This window comes from Chiloscyllium plagiosum, unplaced genomic scaffold, assembly GCF_037043375.1.
Source record: "Chiloscyllium plagiosum isolate Xiang-an unplaced genomic scaffold, Cpla_swu_hap1 HiC_scaffold_15, whole genome shotgun sequence".
Lineage (NCBI taxonomy): Eukaryota > Metazoa > Chordata > Chondrichthyes > Orectolobiformes > Hemiscylliidae > Chiloscyllium > Chiloscyllium plagiosum.
In genome coordinates, this window is record NW_028270153.1 from 15809788 (window position 1) to 15824088 (window position 14301).

General features: G+C 39.8%; 1 protein-coding gene across 5 annotated transcripts in view; it reads right to left on the minus strand.

Moving 5' to 3' along the window:
- Positions 1-3800: 3800 nt before the first annotated feature.
- Positions 3801-14301, minus strand: part of ncoa6 (nuclear receptor coactivator 6) — a 57600-nt gene continuing 47099 nt past the window's right edge. For 4 of the 5 annotated variants that reach the window (XM_043710750.2, XM_043710752.2, XM_043710747.2 and 1 more), the window contains 4 exons: positions 12937-13002; positions 9221-9257; positions 8366-8523; positions 3801-4678 (listed from right to left, as the gene is read on the minus strand). In XM_043710750.2, coding sequence (XP_043566685.2) covers positions 4626-4678; positions 8366-8523; positions 9221-9257; positions 12937-13002 — 314 coding nt within the window. In that variant the 3' untranslated portion in view covers positions 3801-4625. Of the gene's footprint in view, positions 4679-8365; positions 8524-9220; positions 9258-12936; positions 13003-14301 lie in introns of those variants that run through there. The other variant, XM_043710751.2, reaches the window with a different exon arrangement.

Genomic DNA, 14301 nt, shown 5'->3' on the forward strand with positions numbered 1-14301 from the left:
GGCAGCTTGTTTTCCTTTTAGTCTTTCATTAATTTTTTAATTCTTGGAAGTGTGAAATCTATAATTGGATGATGGGTGTGGTATTAGTGCTTACATTAATACTGTTGTAGCCACTTGACTGTGGGAATTTCATTATTTTCATAAAAGTTCACTTTTTTTCCAAAAGTGTTGTCCTGAGTCTTTCACTTTCATGATTCATTTTGTAGCATTGTTTGACAGTTTTATAATTCTCCACACCCCCAACACACATTAAAGTCCCATAAGTAACATTATTTTAGTCAGTATCATATTGAATATTAATGGAAATAATTTGTGAAGTTTGGCCAAGTGCAGCTCAATGTACATACTATCATTTTTTAAAAAAGATTCAGCTGTAGTCATACAAGACTCTCCTTGAATCGCCAGGCGTATACTTGTTACTTTATATTAGAGGAGGCCATTTAGCGTACTGTACACATTATGTACTCCTATGGTACACTCCCTACCTCTGAGCTAGGAGGTCTGAATTCAAGTTAGAACTGTTCCAGAAGTGTGCCATAACCTGCCTGAACAGGCTGATTCAAGATACTTGCATTAAAACAGTGTTCCCAACACTGGCTACAAGAAATCATATGAATGATGCACGAATTCTTGCTCATGCCAATTGACAATATGGCTTTTTCTTTTACAGGTTGTAATAGGGATACCTTTTTCCTGACAGTTTGTTAATTTGGGGTTTAATATTTACGCTTTACAATGCAAAACAGTTTCCTAGTCTAGGTTAAAATACTTTGTCATAACATGTGGCAGCCCTCCATAGTAACCCAGTCAGGATCTGATCATTTCTGCTTCTAACAGCCTAATAAGCTGTAATCCCTGGTGGTGGTGAATATACAGGGCAGCACTGTTATCCCCAAAAGGCTCTTGCTGCTTATGCCTCTTATACCTGGTCCAAATGGGCAGCATGGTGGTTAGTTAGCACTGCTGCCTCGCAGCACTAGGAACTCCGGTTCAATTCCAGCCTCTGGCAATGTCTGTGTGGAGTTTGCACATTCTCCCAGTGTCTGTGTGGGTTTCCTTCCCCCGTCCAAAAATGTGCGGGTTAGGTGAACTGGCTATGCTAAATTGCCTATAGTGTTCAGGGATGTGTAAGTTAGGTGCATTAGTCATGGGAAATGTAGAGTAATAGGGTAGGGGAATGGGTCTGGGTGGGATACTCTTTGGAAGGTGTGTGGACTTATTGGGGCAAATGGCCTGTTTCCACACTAGGGCTTCGATGATGAAATATCCCTTCCTGATGGAGTAATCCTAGACCTCGAGCGCATTTTCATCCCTCTGTTCCTATGCCTTATTTCTTTGCAGAATAGGCTCACTCACTTTTTTGTTCTATAGCCTCTGACAGTCACCATGGGGGCCAACTGCCACCTGTGGCGAGAGTGGTTTAACTTCTCTTAAAAGCTCTCCACCTCTGGCTACTCACTAATATTTGAATAATTTCCTAATCCTCTATACTCTGATCTTTCAAACCTTCCATTGTAACCGAAAGTCCACCATATCAGTCTATACTAAGCAACATGTTCACCGATATCTTGCTCATCAATGGTCAGTTTGGAGCCAAGACATCCTAGCAAAACCCAATCAAACAGGAGCATACTGTTGCTATGGAAATCTGAAATAGACAAAATGCTGGAAAAACTCAAGTTTGGCAGCACTGATGCAGAGATACACTGCTGGAGGACTAACTCTGCTGTCATTCAATCTCCATCTTCCACCTTTCCACAGATCTGACTGTATCCCACCTACTCCATGCTTAAAAGTTATTATCTTTGACTATTCCCTGTTCTAAGATCACAGATCTGAAATAGTCTACATGCTGCTGCCTAACCTGCATTTTCTTTTTGTGTTCGGTCTCTTCTATGAGTGAAGGGGGGGGGAGGGTGGCGGTATGAGGAATGGGGTAAGTGTAGAGGAATGTGTTTGGGTGGGATACTCTACTCTTAAGAGGGTCAATGTGGACTTGTTGGACTGAAAGGCCTGTTTCCACACTGCAGCATAGAATCCTTACAATGTGTCTTTCCTCAACATTAATTGGCTTTATTGCGATTAAAGAATTTAGATAGTTATTTGTAGAACACCAACTTTCCTTACCTCTACTGATTGAGATTCTGGCCTCATTAGTTTAAATGGTGTGGTTATTGCACAACTTTCTTACCACATGATGTTGTAGTTCCATTGTCGTGCAATCTTATCAGAACTTACTATACTATGTACGGTCTGGTCAGCACACGAGTGGAAGGATGTGATTGCACTGGAGGGGATGCAAAGGAGGATTCACGAGGATGTTGACTAGGATAAAGTGCCTTAACTATGAAGAAGCAGGGAAAGCTTGAGTTGTTTTCTTTAAAGCAGAGAGTATTGACCTAATTGAATTGACTTAATTTAAGAGGGTCATAGATGAAGTGGATAGACAGCATGTTTGAGAAAATTTGTAGCTCCGGTTGAGGTTTTGGATGTAGGTTTGCTTGGAAAGGGTTCATTTCCAGACATGTCGTTGCCTTCCTAGGTAACATCTTCAGTGGACCTCATGCGAAGCAATGCTGAAAATTCCTGCTATTTGTTTGGTGATGTCATTTCCTGTGGTGGTTACTTCCTGTTCCTATTCACAGGGGGTGGTACATGGGGTCTAACTTGATGTGTTTGTTGATTAGAGTTCCAGTTTGAATGCCTCGCTTCTATGAATTCTCGTGTGTGCCTTTGTTTGGCTTGTCCTAGGATGGATGTGTTGTCCCAGTCGCAATGGTGCCCTTCCTCAGCTATGTGTGAGGATACAAGTGAGAGAGGGTCATGTCTTTTTGTGGCTAGTTGGTGCTCATCTATCATGTATAGACAGCAGTTGTTCCCTTTTGAAAGATCAAAAATAAAGGTAAAAGACCGGTTTAGAGGCAACTTGAATTTCTTTTCACTCAGGGTTGTGGGAATCTGGAATGCACTGCCTGTGAGGGCAGGAAAGGCAAGAAATCTCTCAACCTTTTAAAAAAGATGAGCACTTAACGTCATAACATTCAACTGTGTGGGGCTGGTGTAGATTTGAGTAGTTTTCACTAGCTGAAGGGTGTCTTCTGTACTGATTCCTTATTGTACTTAGCTCCAGCCTTCATTTGCTGTTTTGGCCCAAGCAAGGACAGAAAAACTGACAGATCACTCTTGAATGTAGCGATATGCAGTCCTAATAAAATTTAAGGCTAAGGTGGGGAAAGCACTCTCCTGGTTGGAATTACTGCTAGCACCAAGGACCTTGGGCTGATTTGCTGCAGTACATTAACACTCAATGTATAGTAGTAGAATATGTATGTTAGTGAATATTTAAGTTGTCAATCAGGCAGACATTGTGCATGGTGTTCCACTACACTCCTAGCTTATGTCTTGTTGAAAATGGATAAGCATTGGAGTTATTTGGTGCAGAATTCCCATGTTCCATGACTGCATGGAAACACTGTACTGCTGTTGAATTGTTGGGGAGTCTAAATAATGTTTTCTTACCTAATAGCCATTAATTCAGTCACCACTGGAACTAATTTCAATTGCTTTTTGCACCTAGCGTTAGATCATAACTTAATACTCAATGGCAGACATTGCAGGAGTGATTACTCATCCTAACTATTTCTACATAAAGCTCAGTCTGCAATGCCACTTCAACCTCAATGCCTGTGACAGAGGCACCAAAATTTGCCAGAATTGGTTTGGCTCTTCAACACTAGTTTGCTTCTTTAAATAAAGACAGAAAACACTGGAAATGGTCAGGCAATGTTTGCAAAGAGGGAGGCAGTTATTATATTGTATTGAGATGTTTTGAAAAACCCAAATGGGTATTTTTCCTGCATTTTCTGTTTTATTTCAGATTTTCAGCATTCACTATTTTACACCTTTCTCCCCTCCCTGAATAGATACAGATTGAGTACTAATGTACATGAGCATGTAACGGAAGTGAAATAAGCACAAGTACTGCAGAAACTCAGCAAGTCTTTGGGAGAGAAAAACAGAGTTAATGTTTCAAGGTTGGAATGAAGAAAAGTCACAAACTTGAAATGTTAGGTTTTTTTTCTCTCCACAGATGCTGCCAGACGTGCTGAGTTTCTCCAGTGTTGTTTGTTTCAGGTTTTCAACATCTACAGTATTTTGCTTTCATTGAAGTGAAATAACTGCACAGACTAAGTGGAAAGGGATATACTTTGGACTTAACTATCCATTGGAGATGGGGTTCATTGCATCCTGGTACAAATACTCACATACAGTACTTAGACTTAAACACTCACTTCAACAGTCAGAAATACCAATTAAAAACAATATACTACATTCTAACAAGATTTGTGACAGTGACAAAAACTGGCAATTTACTTTAGCTTTGCAACAGAAATTGCCAGTACACTTACATTCTGGAAGTTTTTTTTTAACTGGCTGTACGACAGGTTTTTACCTTGTTAAACAAACAGTTTAAGAATATAAAGAAATTCTTTTTAAAGTCACATTTCAGTGGGACAAATATTAAAGCAGTTTTCTATACACAAGTTCATGCTAGAAAAGTAGCCTGGAAAAAATTAATTAAATTCACAAACATTTACACTTCACACGTATACAATTGAGAGATTTCATTTGGATTTTCTTCGTTTTGTTTGTGTAGGGCTGGTGCCTGTGCTGGTATCTAGGAGAAAAAAGGAGTGAAAAAAAGATAAGCATGTTTCTTTGGAAAAAGGTAGTGCAGATATTCTGAGATTGTTTAATTAGTAAAGGCAGTACCCAATGTACATCTGCATTTTAGTCCAAGGTGGAAACAGGTTAAATATGAGAGTTACATTACAAGAGGAGCTCGGCACAAAACACTGAAATCTCAAACTATTTCACACTATGCTCATAAGTATGACTATTGTAATAACTGGCCTCTCCCCTGCCTGGACCGAACATGATGATTTGCCTAAAAGGAAGACCCACAGCGTTTGCAAGTCCTGCTAGAACACACACTATATGCATATAATGGGTGAAGATGGAATATGAGTTAAGATTAGAGTGGTGCTGGAAAAGCACAGCAGGTCAGGCAGCATCTGAGGAGCAGGAAAATCAACATTTCAGGCAAAATCCCATCATCAGGAATGAGGCTGGGAGTCTCTGGAGTGGAGAGATAAATGGGAGGGGGGGTGGGGGTGCGTGGAAGGTAGCTGAGAGTGTGATAGATGGATGTAAAGGTGATAGGTCAGAGAAGAGGGTGGAACGGATAGGCAGGGAGATAGATTGAAAGATGAACAGGTCATGAGGTCAGTGCTGAGCTGAAAGATTGGAACTAGGGTAAGGTGGAATGTAGGGAAATGAGGAAACTGGTGAAGTCCACACTGATACCTTGGTGGAAGATGGAGCTTTCTTTCTCCAGGTGTCAGGTGGTGAAGAAGTGGCGGCCAAGGACCTGCATGTCCTCGGCAGAGTGGGATGGGGAAGTTGAAATGTTTTGCCACGGGACGATGGGATGTTTTCTGAAGCGCACTGCGAGAAGGCGTCTGGTCTCCCCACTATAGAGGAGACCACATTGGGAGCAATGGATACAATAAATGACGTGTGGAAGTGCAGGTGAAACTTTGATGAATGTGGAAGGCTCCTTTGGGGCCTTGGATGGAGGTGAGCAGGAAGGTATGGGTGCAGGTTTTGCAATTCCTGCAGTGGCAGGAGAAGGTGCCAGAAGGAGAGGGTGGGTTATTGGGGGGCATGGACCTGACCGGGTAGTGGCAGAGGGAACACAGTCTTTGCGGAAAGGGGATATATCCTTGGTGTTGGGGTCCGTTTGGAAGTGGATGAAATGTTGGTAAATGATGCAATTTATGCGGAGGTTGGTGAGGTGGAAGGTGAGGACCGGGAATTCTGTCCTTGTTGCGGTTGGAGGGGGGTGTTCGAAGGCAGAGGTGCGGGATGTGGATGAGATGTGTTAGAGGGCATCTTCAGCCACGTGGGAGGAGAAATTGCTGTCTTTAAATTAGAAATATCCCCATTGTCAAAGTGCTTACCCACACAATTACTCAATTTTGCACAAAAGAAGTGGCCACCTGCCAAAGGTATCCAAAAAACCATATTCCCATCAGAGTTCAAGAAACACTGAGCAATAGGATTATGCCCTTTGCTAACTGCCATAAAATGTACCACAGAATTCTTTCTTTTGGTCCATTTGGCACCATGAAGAGACCGTTTTTGTTTTATTTACAAGTTTTGATAAATGAGAACAGTTCAGGATTGCTTTTCTGTAAGCATTATGAGTCAATAGTTGACTAAATACTAAAGTTCCTCCACTCAGTGCTCTGCCTCAAAAGATGCTCTCGTTTCCCATTCCACTTTTCATTGTTGAAGTTCTCACCAGGAAGCTATAACAAGCTTTGCCCCAGTGCAGAGTGTATCTACATACATATGGAGACTGGTTAGACAAACTGGTCAACATGTGGTTCAGATTGAACTCACCCAGCTGGCACCAATCTCCATTCCTCAATAATTGAGACAGACGTTGGGCCTGTCTCCTCACTTTATCAAGGGTACAGAGTATTGGAAGCCCACCAATATAATCAACAGAGTGCCAAGGACCTGTTTTCGAGCTGCACTCACGTGAAAGAAATAAACATCTATATTTACACGTGTAACTATTAACATTTATATGGTAAACACTTCTCTACAGGAGACAATGCCCTGTTCCTCACATCAGAGTGTTTTAACACTTCACTGATGCGAAAATTGTATACTCTCACTGAATAGTCCGTTCGAAGTTGAACTAACATGACTCCAAAGTGTCTCGATGTCCTGTCTTCCTATCCAGTTTTGGCTTTGCAAGATGAACAACTTTCACCAGAGACTGCTTCAGGGAATTAAATAATAGCTTGGTACTCAAGACCCAGTTTTTCCACTTTCCTTCCTCTCCAAGCCATGCTGACACAAGGTGGAACCTAGTCACCTGAGAAGTTTACAATAATTTCAAAATGCCCTTCATCTGCTGTAAGGTGCTGTGGGGCATCCACTGGTTGTGAAAGGTGCTATGCAGTATCTCTACAAAAACTAGTACTTAATTGAGAACCTAAATAGAGGAAGACATTATTGGCCAACTGGAGAAGGCTCTATAACTAATAACACATCATAATATTTACACACATGAATTTCTTGAAAAGGTCACTGGTTACAGAGGATCCCAGCTGATCCTCCCCCCAACCCCTAAACCCCGGAACTGGGTGAGGTTATGAGGGATTAAGGTCAATTGCAGAGCTCCAACTAGTGACTTAGAGACAAAAACTTGAACTAGGACTTAATTGACTGTGTGGTCAAGTATGCCATAAGACAGCAACAGAACCTGTAACAATAGACAATAGAAATAGGTGCAGGAGTAGGCCATTCTGCCCTTTGAGCCTGCACCAGCATTCAATATGATCATGGCTGATCATCCTTAATTAGTATCCTGTTCCTGCCTTATCTCCATAACCCTTGATTCCACAATCCTTGAGAGCTCTCTCCAACTCTTTCTTAAATGAATCCAGAGACTGGGCCTCCACTGCCCTCTGGGGCAGAGCATTCCACACAGCCACCACTCTCTGGGTGAAGAAATTTCTCCTCATCCCTGTCCTAAATGGTCTACCCCGTATTTTTAAGCTGTGTCCTCTGGTTCGGCACTCACCCATCAGAGGAAACATGTTTCCTGCCTCCAGAGTGTCCAATCCTTTCATAATCTTATATGTCTCAATCATATCCCTTCTCAGTCTTCTAAACTCAAGGGTACACAAGCCCAGTCGCTCCAGTCTTTCAGTGTAAGGTAATCCCGTCATTCCAGAATTGACCTGGTGAACCTACGCTACACTCCCTCAATAGCCAGAATGTCTTTCCTCAAATTTGGAGACCAGAACTGCACACAGTACTCCAGGTGTGGTCTCATCAGGGCCCTGTACAGCTGCAGAAGAACCGCTTTGCTTCTATACTCAATCCCTCTTGTTATGAAGGCCAGCATGCTATTAGCCTTCTTCACTACCTGCTGTACCTGCAGGCTTACCTTCATTGACTGGTGTACAAGAACACCCAGATCTCTCTGTACTGCCCCTTTACCTAAATTGATTCCATTTAGGTAGTAATCTGCCTTCCTGTTCTTGCCACCAAAGTGGATAACCATACATTTATCCACATTAAACTGCATCTGGTGTAACCATCTGGTGGTACAAAGGCCATCCCCTAAGCCTGCATATTCATTGGCAAAGCCCTGACAAAATTTGTTAATTTTTGTAAGAAATCTGTTTAAATAAAAAGGGAAGATACCATCCGTCTTAATTTTATGAAATGACAGTCAGAGTAGTCACCACATGAACCACCAAAAGAACCTGAGCTCCACCTTTTGTTGTCCCTGTTGAAGAGCCTGGTCGTGAAGGTCTTTTCCGCTGTCCACTTTCAGAAGACTCCTGAAGGGATGAAGATTCCTCACTCTCCTTTTCAGCCTTTATATTTCTTCTACTGGGACTTTTTGATTTTTCTAGATTGTTCTTTGCTTCACTGCCAATAAAATACAAGTGAGCATTATTTCCACCTTTTATTAAAATACACTTCTAATTTACTGCTGCTTCCCATCAGTCTTAAAAACAATTAAAAATCATCTTGCAATCTCAGGGCTAATTTAAGTCAAGATCCCTTCAACAATTTTAGCCAATTTAAACAAATTTTGATTTTGAAATTAAGATCTTTTCGAAGAATCAAAAGCTGAACTCTCTGATAGAGATTCCAAGATGGTACACAAACTTAGCAGTAAGTGTGGAGATTGATATTTTAGGTAGGGTTGCATCAATTATCATCAGACCCACAAAAAGATCATCTTGAAAAAAAATTAAAGTAAAACACAAATTTGAAGATGATGTACATTCCATCAAATCAAACTGACGTGCCAACTCAATACAGTAAAATGGTAACGAACTGTTCATACCTGTGATTCTCACCTTAAGTTTCCCCCTAATAATGTTGCATAAAAGTTATGTGTAAAAACTTGGAAGCCAATTAATCTAGGAAAGCCCTGGCTTAATTTGCACCAAAATTAGTGCTGGTAATTCATGGGGGAAATTTAAATCATCTCTCTCTAAAATAAAATCTTTTAATCACAAGTTAAAGTGAAACTACAAATTGAGAATTAACAAAGGATAATGGTACCTCTGCCCTTGATAAAAAAATGAAATGACTAATACTGACAGTAAAAACCTACCTCTGACCTGTTTCACTTCCAATATTAAAGTCTTCTCCTGCACAAGAAAGCCCATAAATTAATTAGCAAAAACAAGGTAAAGGTGCATGATACATTTGTAGCCAAGACCTACTTATTCTGCTCACGAGGAAAGACACACGAGAATGAACCAACAAATTTACATTGCACAAGTTCAGGTCACAGCAATATGCTGGAAGTATAGACAGAGACAACTACAGACCCCATAATCAATGATGTAAATTATCCGAAAATTACTTTTAGCGATATTGAGCGGGGAATAAATATTTTCTAGGCCACTAGAAAATAACTGCTCACCTTCGAGGTATGCCACAGAATCTTTTAAGTTTACCAAAGAAGTTAAGTGCGACACTAGCTTAATTTCTCATTTCAAAGACAGGACCTTCAATAGTGAAATTCTCCTTCAGACCGAGATGGATGTGTTGCATAATGTTGTGCACTCAACTCTTTAGAGGAAGATTGGAAACAATGACATACTGACGGAGGTTAGACTGCTATCTCTGATTCAAAACTAACACCCCTGACATAATAAAAAGGACAGCAGTAAAGAGAAAATGCTCAGGAGATGATAGTTAGAACAAGTCAGTCATCTATTCACTGCCAGATTTTACATAAAACTAACTAGTACTCTCTTTTCATACAGTATAGACACTGTTTTATCAATTGACCTTTTGCAAGCAAGATGAAAAGCTTTGGTAAAGTGTTTTAACAAACTGAAGTTTTACATTATCACGTAGCAATTTGATAGCGTGCACTTTGTATATGTAATTGTTTTGCTTTTGGCTATGGAGATGACCAATAATATAATTCCAGTGCCCTACTGATGCCTTAGCTAGGATTAACTAAATTTATCCTGAACAGGGATTAATCCTAGTATTTTATGTATTTACATAGCTCAGACAAGGTGACCATACCACTAGGCTTTCAGAGAAATTGTCACTTTTGTGTCTTTGGAGGCACCTTTTCACTGTTAAATAAATCACTACATCAGTTCTGTTGATTAACATAAATAGTACAATGAAATGGCTAGCTGCTAAGATTGCATCATTGTTAGAATTAAGTGAATGTATTCCAGTTTTCTATTTTTGTGTGATGTGGAGGTCTCCTTGGCAGATCCAGCATTTGTTGCCCATTCCCAATTGCCTGTGAGCTGAGTGGCTTGCTTAGCCATTGCAGAGGGCAGTAACAAGTCAGCCACATTGCTAGGAGTCTGCAGTAAAATGTAAGCCACAGCAGGTTAGGATGACAAATTTCCTTCTTTAAACTTTTGTTTTGTGCAGGCAAGGTCATGTCTTACCAACTTAATAGAATTATTTGAGGAAGTGACAAAGTTGATTGATGAGGGAAGGGCTGTAGATGTCATATACATGAACTTCAGTAAAGTGTTTGATAAGGTTCCGCATGATAGGCTGATGGAGAAAGTGAAGTCACATGAGTTCAGGGTGTACTAGTTAGATGGATATGGAACTGGCTGGGCAGCAGGACATAGAGGGTAGTAGTGGAAGAGTGTTTCTCAAAATGGAGAACTGTGATCAATTGTGTTCCACAGGGATCCGTGCTGGGACCACTGTTGTTTGTAATATACATAAAGGTATAGGTGGTCTGATTAGCAAGTTTGCAGATGACACTAAGATTGGTGGAGTAGCAGATTGTGAAGACGACCGTCAGAGAATGCAGCAGAATATAGACAGATTGGAGAGTTGGGCAGAGGAATGGCAGATGGCGTTCAATCCGGGCAAATGCGAGGTTATGCATTTTGGAAGATCTAATTCAAGCGCGAACTATGCAGTAAATGGAAAAGCGCTGGGGAAAATTGATGGACAGAGAGATCTGGGTATTCAGGTCCATTGTACCCTGAAGGTGGCAATGCAGGTCGATAGAGTGGTCAAGGTGGCGTACGGCATGCTTTCCTTCATTGTGATATTGAGTACAACACTTGGCAGGTCATGCTACAGTTGATAGGACTTTGGTTTGGCCATATTTGGAATACTATGTACAGTTCTGGTTGCCACATTACCAAAAGGATGTGGATGTTTTAGAGAGGGTATAGAGGAGGTTCACCAAGATGTTCCTGGTAACGAGAGTGCAACCTATGAAGAGAGGTTGAATAGTTTAGGATTATTTTCATTAGAAGGACAGAGGTTGAGGGGAGCACCTGATTGAGGTCTACAAAATTATGTTAGGTATAGACAGGGTGGACAGCAAGAAACTTTTTCCCAGAATGGGGGACTCAATTACTAGGGGTCATGAGCTCAAGATGAGAGGGGAAAAGTTTGAGAGAGATATGCGTGGAAAGTTCTTTACACAGAGTGTGGTGGGTGCCTGGAACGTGTTGCCAGCTGAAGTGGTAGAGACAGGCACTACAGCGTCATTTAAGATGTACCCAGAAAGATATGTGAATGGGCAGGGAGCAGAGGGATACAGATCCTTAGAAAATAGGTGACAGGTTTAGATGATGGATCTGGATCAGGGCAGGGTTGGAGGGCCGAAGTCCTGTTTCTGTGCTGTAATTTTCTTTGTTCTTTGTTCTAAAGGATATTAATGAACCAGACCTTCTTTTAAAAACAATGATTGATAATGGTTGCCACTATTAGAATAGCTTTAACCATATATACTTGTATAAAAGTCGAATTTTTTAGACTATATTTAAGTGTTCAATTTATATGGTTGAGTATTATATGGGCACTAGTTTTGAGAAGCTGAAATTCATGCTGCAGTTCGAAATACCGTATTATTAGCAGAAGTCTATTTGTTTGCTCAACTAATCCCAGGTAAAGAAGAAATACACAATGAATTACAGTAAAAGTGATTACCAGGTAAAAGCAAGAGAAACCAGAGTGAATTACTGGTAGTAAATTTTATTTATACATACTGGCATAAAAATTTAACCTGTCAAAGATTCATTGAAATCCTACAAAATCACGCTGTTCAACATTGTCATGGCCTGGTATAATGGCACACTTAAAATTAAACATTTATTAAATTCTGGATGTGTATGTGTCTTTAACTTTCCTGCCAAATTCTTCCATTTCCCTCCCATTTACTCTCATATGTAATGAACCTCAGCAACATTAACAAATCTGTCAAAGAATTAAATATATATGTAGCTAATATACCTCACTTTTATTCAAATACAACACAATTAAAATGATTAACTTTTTAACGATATTAGCTGTTAGATGTATAGTGAACAAAGTGCAATAAGTACTGATAGACTTAGTACCAGTCTGAATGAATGAATAAATCAAAATGTGCTGTAGTAAACCAAATAGTCTAAATAGAGTTATGAGTAAATGAATGAATAGAGATGCAATATAGTAAACAAACAGCGATCAGTAGAGTCACTAGTATGAATGAATAACTGTAATTTCGTTTAAGTGAGTTAATGGGAACATGCAGTGTCCTTTGTAAGAGGTTTATAATGCGATATAGTAGGGTCAACTTCTCCACAATATAAATGGAAAATACAAGATTTTTTGGCCAAAACTAATGGGTTGACCTTTACATGAGGTCGATTTTTACACTAGTATATACAGTAATTGCAGATTTTTTTTAAAATGTCTTTCCATGGTGAGATTCAAACTCATGACCCCAGAACATTTACCTAGGTCCCTGGTTTACTAGTTTAGTGACATTACCAATGCCTTCCTGTGAGAAAAATATTGGAGATTTTAATATTTCAGTTGCAATTATCCTACCGTTTTTCACAATGGTCCCTTGTCGTACTGTACTGGCTGACACTTGTTCTGGGACAATTTGAAGTGCTAAGAATAAAATAATATGCTTAGAGAAGATATGGAAATAACAGCAATAATCATACACTACAATATTTATAACAGTAGAGAATGAGGTGCATAAACAATCAAACAAATGCACTTGTATTTATATGTCAGTTGTCATACTCCTCAGAAGTGCCTCACTGTCATTCATGTACTCTTGAAGTGATGCCACTGTAATGGCTGACTAAAACTTTAGCTAATAAGCATAAAGTGTAGCCCTACAAACAACTGCATATAATGATACCAATGATTGCAGCTCAGCGAACAAACTTTCAACCTGAATGATACCAACTATTCCTGTTCAGAATGGAGACAGCTGATAAGGAGAATTATCCACTCAACCCAGAGACTACACCATGAAGTGTACGGGATTGATTCCATTGATGCAACTTGGATTCAAAGAGTACAAGTCCCACGATTAAATCCCACCCGGTTCCTGGCTGACACAGTTATGCGAAGACATTTGCTCAATAAATACTGAAGATATTAATGACCAGTTAGTTGATGTGTGGCGGTGAAAGAATGAATTGTTAATTGAACAAATAATGTTGACTTTGGCTTAAACCTTCTTCTGAAAGATGGAACCTAATGCAAATGGAGCACTTTGTCAGTAACGTATAGAAGTTTCAGCTTTGGCAATGAGCTCCTGTTATGTGCAGAATATAAGTTACTGTGTAAAATCAGTTGTATATGTACTTTTTTTTTTAATATATATAGTCCTTTTGAACATTGCACAATTTTGAACTCAGCCACGATGGCAGCAATGAGGAAGATAGTCAAGTGAAGGATTGAAGTTCACCTTACAATCAGTCCATATTTCTCAAATTATGATTACAGAAGTAGCAGCCGATTACAGCTAGATAATTGCTCAAGACTAATCTGTATTAGCAAATCTTGCAATAAATCAGATTATCTGATAAACTGATTTTCTGAGAAATGGATAAATGCACTAAAAGAAGATTGTTGCAGAGTTTGGTAGGAAGTATTAATTTTATTGTGGTCCACTCCCAATCTTTGAATGGACCACAAGATATAGAAGCAGAAATAGACTATTTGGCCCAACAAGTCTATTCTGCATTCAATAAGATCACGACTGATCTAATAACCCTCAACCCTACTTTTTCTTGCCTTTACCCCATGACTCTTGATTCTCGAAAAATCTATCAATCAGTCTTGAATATACTTAGCAGCCCAGTTTCCATGTAGTAAAGAGTTCCATAGATTGATGACTCAAAAGAAATATCTTATCTTTGTATTAAATGGGTGACCTCTTACTCTAAGATT